Source organism: Pituophis catenifer, unplaced genomic scaffold (genome assembly GCF_029215685.1).
Source record: "Pituophis catenifer annectens isolate HBS135680 unplaced genomic scaffold, rPitCat1.0.hap2 SCAF_2, whole genome shotgun sequence".
Lineage (NCBI taxonomy): Eukaryota > Metazoa > Chordata > Lepidosauria > Squamata > Colubridae > Pituophis > Pituophis catenifer.
Window position 1 is genome coordinate 89,242,590 of NW_027256882.1, and position 16,420 is coordinate 89,259,009.

A 16,420-nucleotide genomic window follows, 5' to 3' on the forward strand; every position below is an offset into this window, starting at 1 on the left:
AAACAGGAGCCATTTCCTTTGATTTTTAAGTTTTTAAGAATAGAAAACTCTATGTTAACGGAGAAACTGATCACATAAGAAAATCACTTTGGGGGGAGGGAGTGAATCTATCTCATTAGCAGACCCTGAACATGGGTTGAATTAGGAGTTCAGCCACCACTTTGGATGTTTTGGTTGCTTTTAAAAAAAAAAATTGCAAGCACTACGAATCTTTGTAATCTTCCCTGGATCTTCTTCGTGTCTCATGTTCACATTTACTTTATGATTATATCACCAGAATGTGCACTCTGTCATTTTTACCTTTGCTTTAGCACATAATCCCAGGGCAGCTTGTGTTTCTGCTTCTGTCGAGTTTGAATTTGCAGAGTTTCTTTCAGATTTGTGTCCCCTGTTGCATAATTTGAGCATCCAGATGTGTTTCTAAATTACTCCTTCAAAAATAAAATTCACTGATAAATCTGTTCTTTAAGCCAGCTAGAATATTACAGTATATATTTTTCTACTTCTTGAATGACGAGGTCCCAAGAATAGCATTACTTTTTGGAGAAGAAAGTACGGGCCTAGTTTACGGGCATAAATAGAAACCATTGTTACTCAGTGTATTAATACACTGCACTATTTGATTTGCTATCCAAACTTCTCTTTCTTTTTTACCTAATGAGAAGATCAAGCTTTTCTTCCTGGTTAACCACAGTTCCTTAGGCATCTGAACTCAAAGGAACTGAAGTTTGTTTACACAATGGGTTTTGAATGCACTGCCTGTGGCCAATATTGTAATCACCCAGCCACATTATGAAACCCATTCTATGATTTGCAGATAGTTCTCGGCTTATGACCACAATTGAGCCCAAAATTTCCATTGCTAAGCAAGACAGATGTTAAGTGAGTTTTACCCCATTTTACGACCTTTCTTGTCACGGTTATTAACAGTTGTCTGGCTTCCTCATTGACCTTGCTTGTCAGAAGGGCGCAAAAGGTGATCACATGACCCTGGGATGCTACAACCATCATAAATAAATGCCAGTTGCCAAGCATCCGAATTTTGATCATGTGACCACGGGGATGCTACAACACTTCCATTTACAACAGTTGTAAGTATGAAAAAGGATCATGTCACTTTTGTTCAATGCCATCGTAACGTCAAATGGTCACTAAACAATGGCTACAACAAGTCAAGGATTACTTGTATTGCTGTGCAAGTGAATGGAACAATATTATTTGGAAAAAGTGCCCCCAAAGGCAAAATCCTGTCTCTTGTAATTGGGTAGCAGAATCCTTGACAGTAGTTTTTCATTAAGAAGTTATTCCCACCAGTATTCAAACATACAGAGGTGTTTTATTCCAATAAGCGAACTTAATGGAGAAGTACATTTCCCTGCCACAAAGCAACAGTGGGAAGAAGACTTCAGTGAAAGATTTTGAGCAAAGCCCTTAGCATAATTGGATAATTACCTGTCTTCATCTAAGGTGCAGCAGAGTCCTTGAAATTTGGGAATATAAAGCAGACATGCCTGGGCTGTTTTATATCGCTTTTCCATTTCTTAGGGTGGTCTTGGTGCTTCCTCCTCAAAGCACCATATGTGCACAGATTTTGTATCAGAGTTTCCAGCATTCTGCATGCCCCATAAAACCTCTGGACATGCTCTGGACATGCTCTGGACATGCCTGACCATGAAAGATACAGATGCGCGGACTCTTTCATGACAATGATTAATCTTGCATCCAAATTTTACAAAGGAAATAAATTAACAATGTGTTAAGGTACTAAAAAAGCAGAAATGGGCTGTTGAAGATACTCCTTTTCTAGTATGGCACTTTTTGGTCTATGTCCAAATTCAGATAAAAATCTGTATAACTTTAACTATCTCTGAAGATACCTTACCCATCAGTTAAAACAAATACGTCTTTTAAAAACAAGGAACCTCTAAATAACTGATAGTCGTTTATGGTCCTTCCTAAACATCTGAAATCATTCTGAAGGTTCCTAAGCTTTCTGGTGTTGTGAGCTCATAAAATTATACACATGTGCAAAACACACATATCCACCTCACAAATTAAACAAATTATTTTATTGGGTTAGAGTTGGGAAAGAAATAACGGTACCACTTACTTTTAATAATTTCATTATACAGATTACACATTATAAGATTTCCAAACTTTGAAACACCATAACTGTGTACTTTGGGTTTGTGCAGAAAAATCAAGCAAAACTGAGAGGAAAATCTTGATAGTAACTTTCACTGTGCCGGAACAAACCTGGTCAGGTTTCAGAAAATTGTGATCCTCTCTATATGGCTTACAACTCTCTCTTCTACACCCCGCAGTCCTGACCCACAGTTGGGAACTCCCAAATTAGTCCATATCTGTCATTACAGTGGTTCAGAAATAATCCCAAAGAATGTTGCTTCCATGAAAAACTGCCATCTTTAGTGAAACATGTCTCAAAGATTCTTCTGAGAAACAAAATAGATGATAGTATCCTGTGATCTTTAAACCCTCATTTGTTTGTAGGTTTATGCACAAAAATAGGATTCTTCCAATTTCACACCTTAGGCAGTCTTGTTAATTGCTTGTAGGTCTCTTCTGGGCAAATCTGGTATTTAATATAGCATAGGAAAATTCCCTGAGATACTTCATTTGCATTGCTAATACCCAGGCTGGATTTGAGAAAGAAACTGCATTGCTATAAATGGTTCATAAAGACCCTTGGCAAACAATACCTTTAAAAAGATTCAGCCACCCACTCCTCTCAAATGCCTGTCAGTAGGCGAGCTATATTTTAAAATTCAACCTACTCCTTTAATTGGCACTATTTCTATAACATGTTATGCCAGCCGCCTCTTTTGGTAGTGAGGTTGGTGCATAGACAACTCTGGCCACTGGGTGGCAATGTGGGATAACGGGAATCTGAATTCCAGTCCTGGAAGAGCTAGCCAAGGAGCAGAGGCCACAGGGCTCTGCTGAAACAGCTGGGATGATGGGCCCCGTAAATTTGCCAGTGAGGAACCAAAGGTGGGTTTGGGGCTGTGTAAGGATCCTGCTGAAGAAAAGCAAGATGAGAATAGAAATAGAAATAGAAATAGAAATAATAGAAATAGAAATAGAAATAGAAATAGAAATAGAAATAGAAATAGAAATAGAAATAGAAATAGAAATAGAAATAGAAATAGAAATAGAAATAGAGTAGGGTAGGGTAGGGTAGGGTAGGGTAGGGTAGGATAGGAAATGGAATGAAATGGAATGGAATGGAATGGAATTCTTTATTGGCCAAGTGTGATTGGACACACAAAGAATTTGTCTTTGGTGCATATGCTCTCAGTGTACATAAAAGGAGAAAAAAGAAAAAAAATACATTCATCAAGAAACATAAGATACAACACTTTAGGGATAGTCACAGGTTACTAATAAGCAATCAAATCATGCAGATAGCTGAGAAGAACCAAGGGAATCATTGATCTATTTCAGATCCTGCTAATATGAGGTTGCCCCCAAAGCCTTTAAAATACAGCCTTCAGTTGAGGAACTTGATGGATTAATGAAGGTGATTCCGCTAAGCATGTGCAGAGGTATACAGATTTCAGGTCTAAGCAATCACAGCTACAGAATCCAGGAGGTTTTTTTTCCTCACAAAACCTAGCCATCTTTTTTCCCCTTTTATTCCCCCTGCCCACTAGAAGCATAATGAAGTCTCCTTCAAGTGGTGCTTGATGCCCGGGGATGGTATGCCACCAGAATGCATTCTTTGGGGTGGGCAGGGGGCAACACAGTGGTGGGATTCAAAATTTTTACTACCGGTTCTGTGGGCGTGGTTTGGTGGGCATGGCTTGGTGGGCATGGCAGGGGAAGGATACTGTAAAATCTCCATTCCCACCCCACTTCAGGGGAAGGATACTGTAAAATCTCCATTCTCTCCCCACTCCAAGGGAAGGATACTGTAAAATCCCCATTTCCTCCCGATCAGCTGGGACTTGGGAGGCAGAGAATAGATGGGGGCAGGGCCAGTCAGAGGTGACATTCAGTTCTCTGAACTACTCAAAATTTCCGCTACTGGTTCTCCAGAACTGGTCAAACCTGCTGAATACCACCTCTGGGGCAACAGCATGATTGTGGCTTGCCATTACTATCTTCCTGGAAGTCTTTCTCTACTTCTCAAAGGAGCCTCCAACCCTGCTATTCTCTGGACAGCTCCCCTCCAAGTCCTAATTGGGCCTAGCTGTGCTTGGCATCTGACCCCAAAGTTGGCCAGCACTGCCGAATTGCAGAGACATCCCACCCTCTCAACTCCTACAACTACAACTCCTACCAATGTGTACACTTGCTGGCTTTCCTTCCAGATGGATGTGGGCTTCTAACAGATTGAAGGAGAAAGACAATACTCTGAGAAGTTAATGCTTGTTTCTGTCATTAAGCCAATTACATATTTCTGTTCCAGCAAAAAGTTTTATTGGTAGGGAGGAAGATTAGAAAATAAAGATCTTGGGAGTTTTTTTCTCCTCTCCCTGACTGGACAAACAAGGATTGCAAATCCCAATACACTTTCTTAGAAGGGCTTTATGTTGAGAACAATGATCTGCACAGTTATAATTTCAAAAATAGCTTGGAATAGGTGACTGAGGCAGCTGGGCACAGTCCTTCCCCCTTTGCTGCCAGTTTGCACTTACCAGGTGGGGCAATACTAAGCAACTCAGACTCTCTGAAGCTCATTAACATTGGTAGCAAATAGCCTCTCCCACCACCAGCGAAATCTGGCTGGGTGCCTGCAGGCCGAACAGTAACTCCGTCAGCCCCTCCCTTCCCTCCTCTACAGGGAGCGCAAAGACCAGACTCAGAGAGACTCAAGCTGGAACAGTCCAGCTGAGCTTCACATCATTTCAACAAAAAGGAAGTATCCAAGAAGACTGGAGTTTTCTGTCTTCTCACCAATATTGTCTTGGATATTCCCAATAACCCAAATCTGGAAAGGTTACAGCAACAGGAAGAACTGGTGATAATACCTGGAGTGAGCTGGGGAAACTATCAGATCTGCCGCCTATCTCAAAATATTCTGGAATCCAGACGGCTTCTTCGGGATCCATTTTACTCTTCAAGGTCCGTCATGCCTTCTTGAAGACTGTGATTCTGCTTCAACATCCAACCTGATAGCTTGGATTCTGCAGTGCCACTGCAGGTTTGTGCTGTTGCCTCCTATCTTAGAATGGTGCCTACTGAGAAGAAGGTTGGTGGCAGTGCCATCCTTTTCTGCAGCTGTCCTGACTATACAATTTGCCCTACCTGAGCAAGACTTGGGAGCTGGTGAACCTTGTGCAGGCAGTCGGGGTATGGCCTGGTCTGGGGATGAATGGGATGGAGCCACAGCAAAATGGATCTAGCAATCAGAGTGAGCAGGGACCCACCATCTTTCCATACTCACCTCTGGCCACAACTCTCATCCTTGTGGCAGGACTGACTGTGGCTCTTGTGACGTTTACAGGGAATGTGCTGGTTGTATTAGCTGTGTACACTAGCCGTGCCCTTCGGGCCCCACAGAATCTCTTCCTGGTGTCTATGGCTACAGCCGATATCCTGGTAGCCACCCTCATTATCCCATTTTCCTTGGCCAATGAGATCATGGGCTATTGGTGTTTTGGGGGTCTTTGGTGCAGTTTCTACTTGTCGCTGGATGTCCTGTTCTGTACCGCCTCCATAATGCATCTGTGTGCCATCAGCTTAGATCGCTACTGGGCAGTCACCCGAGCTGCCCGCTATAATCTGAAAAGGAGCCCCCAGAGGGTCAAATGTATGATTGGGGTTGTCTGGGCCATTGCTGCCATTGTATCCCTGCCACCACTGTTTAAGTCCAGACAGCAGGATCAGGTCTGCCTCCTGCATGACGACACCTGGTATGTGCTGGCTTCTTGCACTGCCTCCTTCTATGCCCCTTGTCTCATCATGGTTGCAGTCTATTGCCGGATTTATCATGTGGCCAAACACAGGAACTCCATGGTCATTGCAGCACGGCGGCTGTCCTACCCCAACTTCATCCCTGTGGCCAAGTACAATCCCTGCAGGCAGAGCACCCAGCCTCCTGGGGAAACGCAGAAGGTGGGAATGGAGTCTGGCCACCTTCCTCATCCCCAGCCTAGCTTGCCACGGCTCTCTCGGCAGTGGAGAGTAGATGACGGTGGCAACAGCAGTGCTCGGCCACCAAGGACCCCAAGGCTTTCTTGGTCACTTCCCTCCAGTCCCCATCAGCGCAGAAGCAGGGACATGTCCCTCTCCACAAATCGGCTGATGCAGGCTCGGGAGCGCAGATTCACCTTTGTCCTTTCTTTTATCATTGGAGCTTTTGTCCTCTGTTGGTTCCCATTCTTCTTTACCTACAGCCTGGAATCTGTGCTTGGAGAAGGCTGCTGCATCTCCGAGCCTCTCTTCAAATTCTTCTTCTGGATTGGGTACTGCAACAGCAGCTTCAACCCCATCATCTATACAGTCTTTAACCGGGACTTCCGCAGAGCTTTCCAGCAACTCCTGTCCCCTGCCCACTCCTTCCTATGCCAAAAATGAGGACTCTGCTAGAGGGTTATTGGAACCCAAGAGAGGCACGATGGACAGGGCACGATGGCTACAGAACATCCCTCAGGGGTCCCAGGGAAGGTAACTAGTGGAGGCTGGGGAGCTGAGTATTTCCGCAGCTGCCTTTTAATGAAGACTTTCCCACCCCAGACTTGCATGTAGCTTGAAGGGCAGAAGTGCCACAAGAAGCAAGATTTCTGTGACTTACTGGCATGCAGTTGGTTTGCGAGAGTCAGTTTCACACTCCTGCCTGTTTCTCTAGCTTGCTTGGTTGCCTGATCTGTTGTTCAGGTAATCAGGTAATTAAGCTAATTAACTGAGGTAGTGGGAGCAGAGGGGGGCTGAGGTAAAATTATTGATGTACAGTAATGACTACTATAGCAGCTTTGACTCCCGATGCAGACGTACGCCAAATTTTGGTCATTGTTATAATAAACCAGCAAATGTATGTTCTTGGTTATGCTAACCCTAATCCTTGGTTTAAGGGTGCCATTTATATTGAACCACCTCAGTGGTTGGGCTCTATCCTTAATCCTAAAATGGAAAGTCTGCTCCAAAACCAGTTCTAACTCAGAGAAGCTTTGGAAGGAACGTTCATTTATCCCAGCTGCTCTGTGGGAAGGGGAAACAGAAACAGATTCTATTAAAGGGGATTCAGCAGGCTGACTATTTTGGTACTGGAACTAAAAATGTACAGCTGCGTATTTTTCTGTCTCACGTATATTGTCCCTTGTCCAAACGAGGGTGGGGGCATTTGGAGGAATTGGGGGCCTATTAAAATCACAAGAAGACCCATCTAGTGGTCTGGTACTCCATCAGAAACACTGGCCAGCTAGGGGGCCTTGAAGGAAAAACTCACAAACAGAATGCGATATAATCACAATGATATCCTCATGTTTTCTCTCATTGCATAATTGTAGCAAGAAGCATTCTGCTTCTGAACATTATTTCCTTGTTACTTTGGGTCTGAGCAGTTTGAAGTTTGGCTGATGTCCTCCACAGAAAGAACGAACAGGAAAGGAGCAAAATCATGGACGTCCTAAAATAACTTTTCCCAATCCCCAGAGCCCTCTGTATCACAGCTCCCATATGCTCAGCCATTGGTCTCACTGATTGGGGATTTTGAAGGCTGATGGGATGGGAAGAACTTTTCCAAGGACAGTAGATGACTTGACCAAGGAACCGACTTATCCTAGGGATGCCCTGGGATTGCAGAAAGATGGATAGACCAAGAGGGAGAGGGAGAATATTTCCTGCAGAATCAGTGGATGATGGTACATTACTTGGTGGTGTGAAGCTGCCGGTTTCAGAGTCCTCTGGCTAGCCTGCCTGCGAGCTCAGAGGAAGCTGAGCTAAACAAGCGACATACTGCAAAGCTTACTCAACCATCTGGCTTGAGGAAACATTACCCTGATCCTGTTTCTGGGCAGATGCCAGGCATAAATCTTGGCAAAGAGGTTCCTGTCAATCATAGTAAAGGTGTCTTCCATATTGCCTCCAGCAATTAAATTTTTCCTGTTGTTCCAGTTTGTTGAGATTAGTTTCTCAAGCTGAGGCTGGTGCCATAGCCAAGCACCTACCATCTCTTAGGCACTTCTCCCCAACAATCAACTCTTTTTAAAATCTCTCATATGCTTAGCAGGGTAACTCATGCCATTGCCCTGAATTACAACTGAGGCACAAGTTCAGGTTCTGGGCTCCTGCCTCATATTCCAGCCTTAATTTTAACAGGCATTCAACATAATATTTTCTTCCTGGTACTGTAAGGAAGCAGGGTGGACAGCGAAGCAAGGCAAGTTCTGTTTGCCAGGAACTTAATTAATGTCTTAGAGACTGTTTAAGGACAGAAAAAGAGGCAACAGTTGTAACCCAAGGCCAATTCACAGAGCATACTTTGCAGTCACAGGACTGCTTCTTTAATGCACTTCCCTGTATATAAAATGACTTTTCTACTCATCTGTCACCTGTGACTGGATAATAGTCTGTGGACATGGCTTTAAGCCCCCAATAGGTCTACTGCCTTGTTCTATTGTGATAAATAGTTATCAATGAGGGTGATTTCATGTGAAGTCTCTCTTCCTGTAAGCATTACTGATTATGTTGCTAAGGAGACCAATCCAATAATAAAACTACAAACAAGGCAAGCATTTCTGCCAGCTAATAGAGCGACATCTGGCAGCTCATTCTTCCCAGAAAACAGAGCAAACCAAGGATGGCGTAAATTAGGCAGGTATCCACGGAGATAGGCCCGTTTAATTCCATATTACTCATTCCAGTTCCAGACACCTAGAAGGGCAGCTGGTGTCTAACTATTATCTCTCAGAGAGTTTGGGTAAGCTATGTTCTCATGTACAGATTGACCACTGAGATAAACTGAAAGGAAAAAGAACCTGAAAGAAAGAATGCTTGTTTCTTCTAACATCTCAATGAACCCCGACACTAAAAGTTACCTTTTCATTATAAAGCATGTTACCTGCCATGCTTCAAATGAACTCCAGCACCCAGCCTGGAAGTCTACACTGCTTATTCTTTCTACCCAGAAGTGCATTAAAATGTCTCTCACATTTCACTTTCATCTTCCTGGGATGTCTCCTCTGTACCTTTTCCACTAATTCTGCAGGATTAACATTTTGCACTCTTCCATGATGTTTTGTTTAGTCCTAATAAAGGGTTGGTCTAATTTTGTTTTGTTTGGGTTTTTTTTCCCTGTTTTTTTTTTAATGGAGCAACTTTGGCATTTGATCAACATGATGGACAGTCCTTTCAAGGCAGCCTGGACAGGTCCAGAAAGCATCTTCTATGGAGTATTGCCCTGAGCTATGCTGGGATCAAGGCAAGGAGGTACAGGACTGAACTTGGAATCATTAAAGGATGCAGACTTCCATCCAGAACCACTATGTGGTTGGTCAGTTTAGCAAAATTGGGTTTTTTTTTTTTTTTTACAGAATGGCCTTTGCAACACCAAGGAGGGGGGGAAACAGCAGTGCTCCAGATCATCTCCACTGATTATCTTTTGAAACTCTGTGTGTATTATGTAGTCCTGCTACCACATCTTCTGTGAAACTATGAATTCCTGGATTGTCTATGGTCTATTTTCAATGGGATGGGGGTTGTTCATTTTTTTAATAGGCAAATTAGACCTGCCTACATTCTGTGATTTAAGTATAAATTAAGCGAAAAGGCTGCATTTCATGTGATTTCCATCTGGCCCTTGGGATTGTCCAGGATTTGGACAAATATTAAATACCTGGATCATGCAGGTATAAATAAATTTGTATCCTAGGTAGTAGGATGGAGCTTGTTTGGGTTGCATTAAAACATTTATGGCAACGGCCCTTCCCCATTCTGACATCTCTGAGTTACAGGGAGCCAGCTGGCATTGGAGAGAATAGGGCTGGAAATGAATTTTGATATCTAAAAGGGAGGGAGATGGGACCCTAGGGAGCTGTATTAAAATGATGGTGCAAGGAAGCAAAAAGAGAAGTATGTTCTCAGGATGTTTCCTGATCCAGTTGTTATTTTATATCCCTCCCTATTCTTCAATTTCCCTATGGAAGTATCACCTTGGGACAGAGAGTCCTGAGTTTCATCATTGGGCCAAGATGGGAAATGGGGAATCCAGTTTTTTGCAGTTTTGACTTTGGCTATTAAGACTAGTCATGCAGTTGTTTTAAAGATGAAATTTGGGTGTCTGTATGTTGCGGGGGGGAATATTTACTCTTCTTTTTCAAGCTCATTTCCTCTCTTTTCTGTTGATGGGTTATTATCGCTGTAACCATTTTTGTTTTGTTGTTGTTGTTAGTTGCAAAGTCGTGTCTGACCCATCGCAACCCCATGGACAATGTTCCTCCAGGCATTCCTGTCCTCTACCATCCCCCGGAGACCATTTAATCTTACGCCGACTGCTTCAGTGACTCCATCCAGCCACCTCATTCTCTGCTGTCCCCTTCTTCTTTTGCCCTCAATCTTTCCCAGCATTAGGTTCTTCTCCAGTCCTTCCTTCTCATTAGATGGCCAAAGTATTTGAGTTTCATCTTTAGGATCTGGCCTTCTAAAGAACAGTCAGGGTTGATCTCCTCTAGGACTGACCAGTTTGATCGCCTTGCAGTCCAAGGGACTCACAGGAGTCTTCTCCAGCACCCTAGTTCAAAGGTCTCAATTCTTTGGTGCTCAGCCTTTCTTTTTTTAAAAAAATAAATTTTATTAGTTTATCCAGATTAAAATCAACACAAGAAAAAGACATTATTTATACCTAAAAACAACAACCATACATTCCCCTCCCTCCCTCCCCCACCCATTCATAGCACTAAACATACAAACACATCTATCCCGGCAGATATTGTCCCTGCCCTCATTGGTAAATAATTATGCCCACAACAAAGAGTAGGGTAAGTAATCCCTAGATATTATTTTCATACAATTATCTTTCAATCTAAATAAATATATCTCTCCTGATGATTGCCTAGGCCCTCACTTCGTCTCAATTATTTTATTCAACCACCAGTACCAACTGTCCCAACTTTGAAAAAATTCGGAATCTTCTTTTTCTTCAACATAAACATCATTCTGTCCGCCTCAGCGCACTCTAAAACTTTATTTATAATTTGGGTACTAGCTGGTATCTCTTTTCCTTTCCACTGTTGGATGAACACTATTCTAGCTGCAACTAAAATATGTAGAGCGAGATACCATTTTTTCTTATTCAGCCCCTCTGGGCAAATACCTAGTAAATATATCTCAGGTTTCCATTGGAGGTCCACATTAATAATTTCCTTAATCCAATTCTTCATCCTTCTCCAATACTTCTTCACCATTATACAAGACCACCATTAGCGGAAATACGTACCTCTGGTTTTCCCACATTTCCAACATAACTCTGATGCACCCGGAAACATTTTAGCAATTCTTGCTGGTGGGAGATGCCACCTATACAACATTTCATATGCATTTTCCTTAAAAGACGTTGCCGTAGTCATTTTAATATTTCCCCCCCACATTTGTTGCCATTTTTCTAAGGGAATCGAGCCTTTCTTGTGGTCCAACTTTCACAGCCATACATTGCAACTGGGAAAACCATAGCCTTGGCTATACGCACTTTTGTTGGCAGGATGATGTCTCTGCTTTTTAGTATGCTGTCTAGATTTGCCATAGCTTTCCTCCCCAGGATCAAGCGTCTTTTAATTCCTTGGCTGCAGTCCCCATCTGCCATGATCTTGGAGCCTAGGAAAATAAATCTGTCATTACCTCCATTTCTTCCCCAACTATTTGCCAGGAGTTTTTGTTTTAATTTCCACCAAATGGAAGATTAAGAAGTTAGATGATGATGCACTGTAGCTACTTTGTGCTGTTTCTATTGGTGCCATTGGGCCGTGTTTGGAGCAAAGTCCCATTCCAGGAAGTTGTTGGTAAGGCAGCTGCTGGAAGGGCAGAAGGTGAGAGATGGTGAGGTGGCACATGGATGGTGAGAGGCAGCCAGAATTCCTATGAGGGAAGACCTTGCAGCTTTCTGAAAGAGTCCAATGACATGGGATTTCTCACACAACATTTCCACCAGGGCGATGTAGCTGAAGTTGACGAGGCTGTGATGTATGTGTGGAAAGACGGCGATGCAAAGGGGCATGAGAAGATTAAGTGACAGAGCAGGCAAAGTCTCCTCAAGAGGCAGGGTGGAATGCAATTTGGATCTGAAAGGACCAGACTGGCCAGCCCTCTTGGCTCAGACATGCAGAGGCAAGAGTAATTTCCCCAGCTTTGGGGCTGAAAATAGAAAAACTTGAAACACTGACCCTCAACCTATCTAAAAACAGCTGTTGGCGCCAAGGGAGCTGGATTCCACAAGCCAGAGGGCCTAACTGCAAGCTCCAGCCCACCCTTTAGTTTCCAAGCTTTGTGCAGTTGTTTGTCTGAGTCGCTGGTCTTCGGGAGGAGATTGTACTGAACAACCCTCAGAGTGCAAGTTGGGTTGAGGCTGGGCTTGGATGATGGACTCCACTCTCTTTCAGTTATTATCATAGAGGAGCTCAGTAAGCAAACCTTAGTAACATTTCTTTCACTTTAGAATATTCATACATATCCATATCCACAGGCCGCATTCATTCCACACAGTTAACTTGATAACTGAAATAACCAAATTTCCGGATTCATGTGAACCTACCCAAGGTGATCATTAACGAAGCTGAATATGTTTAGCAATGTGAAATGATTTCACCTGGGAAAGCCTATTAATGTGAAGGCAGTTGTGGTGTTTAAGGATGACTGGAAAAAAAAGCAATTGCATTCCTTTTTATCCTCCATGTGACTGAAAAGGGAATGAAAAGAAAAATAGGAATAAAAATATTGCTATAGCAGCTCCTTTTTTTTTTTTTTTTGCAGAGTTGTTCTAGGACTCTCCCTGTCTGCCAGCAGCAGGAAGAGAAAGTTGTTAACCCTCTGTTAACCCTTCCTTTCCTATTTCTATCATATGGCTAAGATTGAACAGATTAAACAATCCCAGGGATGTTTTGGAGTAAAATACAGGTGGTCCTCAATTTATGTCCACAATTGAGCCCCAAATTTTTGTTGTTAAGTGAGATTCGTTAAGTGAGTTTTACCCCATTTTACACCTTTTCTCATCACATTTGTTAAGTGAATCACTGCAGTTCTTAAATTAGTAACACAATTGTTAAGTGAATCTGGTTTCTCCATTGACTTTGCTTGTCAGAAGGTCGCCAGAGGAATCACATGACTCCAGGACACTGCAACCGTCATAACTGTGAGTCAGTTGTCAAGCTTTTGAATATAAACCACGTGACCATGGGGATGCTGCAACGGTCGTAAGAGTGAAAAATGGTCAGAAGTAATTTTTTTCCAGTGCTGTTGTAACTTTGAACGGTCACTAAATGAACTGTTGTAAGTCGAGGACTACCTGTAAATTCCCTCTAAACCAGTGTTTCTCAACCTTGGCAACTTGAAGATGAGTGGACTTCAACTCCCAGAATTCCCCAGCCGGCTGGGGAATTCTGGGAGTTGAAGTCCACTCATCTTCAAGTTGCCAAGGTTGAGAAACACTGCTCTAAACCCAACACCAAGTGGATTTAACTATTTACAGAATAAACTAGCTCTCACTAGACTCAGTTAAAGTTATTGCGCAACAGGGTCATGGTATCAGTTCCCATAAAGTATAAACTTTCCTCAGAGTGCTTTTATCAGGGTAACAGTTGGATTCATGGGTTTGTTTTACATATAGGGGCTATCTGAAAAATCCTTATCTGTTATGGGTTTTTGGTTTTTGATACTATTAAACTGTATATACAAAAGTTTGGATCTACATTGTTGGCCCCATATGAAGCCAATATGTGAATCTGAGGCACAAATCATGTAGAAGTTTCATAATCTACATGGTGTTTATAGGTAACCATAACTAAAACAAAGATCACAGCCATCTGCATACAACAACCAAATGCAATTGTAGTTCCAAATGTTTTGGACACAACTCAGAACAAACATAAATATTCACATTATTTTACATGAGATGTCTGTTGAACCAGCAGCAAATCAAAAATCACCTCATGCACCCACACACATTGAGCTACTACAGTTGTAGGTGTGCCACTTTCTGCTACTTCTATAATATACATTTTTTTAATAATTGGTGGGAAGAATATAAGTGAAAAATTGGAAAGTTGTACTCAGGTCAGCAAACAGGGATTCTCCTGATTTTATAAGATGTTTACATTGAATTCTCCTGACATGATAAGCAAATAATAAATCAAATTTGTCAGCATTCCTTGATCAAGAAAATCTGTAGCTTAGCTCCATATTGTACATCATGTAATAATAATAATGTAGGAGATGACCAGGCTGAGCCCGAGGAAATGGTCAACTCATCATTAGTTATGAGTCCCTTCACACCCGCAAGAGATTTAAGTCCAGCCGATCTTGAATTTCATTGACTCTTATCTACAATCAGTTTGCTTGGGCTGTTAGTAGTTCAGATTAATGTTGAGAGCTTAAGCTTGCAATAAATCTCTATACCCGTTTGAACTGCCTGGATCTTATGAATTTCCTGGTGCTTGACAGTACAAATAATTCTCACTTACCACCTGCCTTATTCAGGGATTGTTGGAAGTTATGATAGTACTGAAAATATAACTTTATGACCTTGGCAGTATCCCTCAGTCAAGTGATTGTTATTACAACCAGGGTGCATTATATTGTGTCTGACCCATTTTGTTCTTCTCCCCGCACCCGCTTTACAGAGTGAAGAGATTGGAAAAGAAGGGATTATAAGAGAATAAGCAGCCACACAATGTAGAATAAACAGAGCTGTTTGCACAGTAAACTTGAGGCTCCCAGCCCAGAGCACGCTCGGGCTGACAGAGCCACTACATTGCTTTCAATATGCATTCCCCACTGTGTGCCTACTTACTCTATTGCAATCCCTTCCTCTCCAATGAATGTAAATACAAACAAAAATACTCTCCTTGATCATTATTCCAGAGCTGAGGTGAGCATTCCAAAAGGTATGCTCACCAAAAGTGAGGAAAAGGAAAGCAGTCATATGATTTCCTACTTAGCAATCTCTTCACTTAGTAATGGAAAACACCTGTAGAGATGGCTTGATCTTGAAGATAATCTAATCCAAACATCTGATTTATACAGTAACTTTTCTAGTTATCTTGCAAGGCATTTGACTGGCAGGTAATAAGATTCTAAGCTTATTGACGGATCACACACAGTGATGATTAATGGATATCATTATACTAAATCCGTTAAGTTCTTTCTAAGACACTAGAGCATAGGATCATTGGGAGTGGAATTTGTCTGTACCCCCAGTTTCCATACTAGATCCGCTTTCTGCAGACAAATACTTGCATACTTGACCCTCTGGTCTTGCTCTAAATATCTCCAAACAAGGAGAGCCTAGTGCATTCACATCTGCCTGTTCAAAAGTCATACAGTAGGAAGTTTCTTCTAATATTTGGCTAGATTGTTGTCTTGCCCACAGACTATGTCCCTGCACCTCTTTGAACATAGCTTTCTGAGTTTTTGACAAATGTGCTCCCAACTAATCCTTAATAGATAGGCTGCCTCCAGACCAATGGTATTTAGATTTTTTTTCTTTAAAATAAGCATTCCAAAATTACTTATACATTTGCTAAATTCTTTGTCCAAGCCATAAGGTCTGGCTATGCTGATCCCTAATAACAGTGCTAAGTAATTTACTTACTTTATCAGATTTTTCTGCATTCTCCTATTGCATTTGGTTGCTTTAACTTTTATGACTATAATAAAATGTTCACTCTTTCCTTTTCTTGCCATTTATTTCCATTGTGTCATTTTTTCCTGCTCTCTGGATAGGGAACCAGCCATGTTGTGTGGCAGCTCTCAGTTACTTGAAAACAACTAGCTCATAAAACCTACATGGTCTTTGCCAAACATAAGACTTAGTTTTATGTCATGAGATAAGCAAAAAGCCTGCTTTTGAGGAGTTTCTCATCAGGGCCAGAGAAAATTTGCTCTCCATGCGTCTGGTTTTCCTTACAGAATTAACATGGACATGGGGTGCCCTCTGCTGTTTAGAGACTATGGAGATTAATAACCTCTGTTGAAAAAAAATGTTTTGTCTTCCCTTCCCCCACCTTCTACCCAAAGCATATTTTGCTGAACTTGGTCACTCAAAACACAAAGTAGATTCATAATTTTGATATTCCTGTGTGAAAATGTTCTTCTACTGAGAGTTCAGTGTTCAGTATTCAAGGGCTTCATTTAACTGAACTCCAGCTTTCGTGGTTCTGTCCATGGGAGGGAAAACCTACCTTTTCAGGGTCTCCTCAAGAATGACACCAAAGAGATGCCTGTTGCTGAGATGTATTTGGCATGGAGAACA

At 42.1% G+C, this 16,420-nt stretch overlaps 1 protein-coding gene across 1 annotated transcript; it reads left to right on the forward strand.

The window, feature by feature from the left end:
- The first annotated feature begins 4,848 nt into the window (after nt 1–4,848).
- Nucleotides 4,849–6,597, forward strand: LOC139312392 (alpha-2Da adrenergic receptor-like). The gene has a single exon (XM_070937138.1). It carries the CDS (start codon nt 5,335–5,337, stop codon nt 6,541–6,543), a length of 1,209 nt encoding a protein of 402 aa, XP_070793239.1. The 5' UTR covers nt 4,849–5,334; the 3' UTR covers nt 6,544–6,597.
- Nucleotides 6,598–16,420: the final 9,823 nt, after the last annotated feature.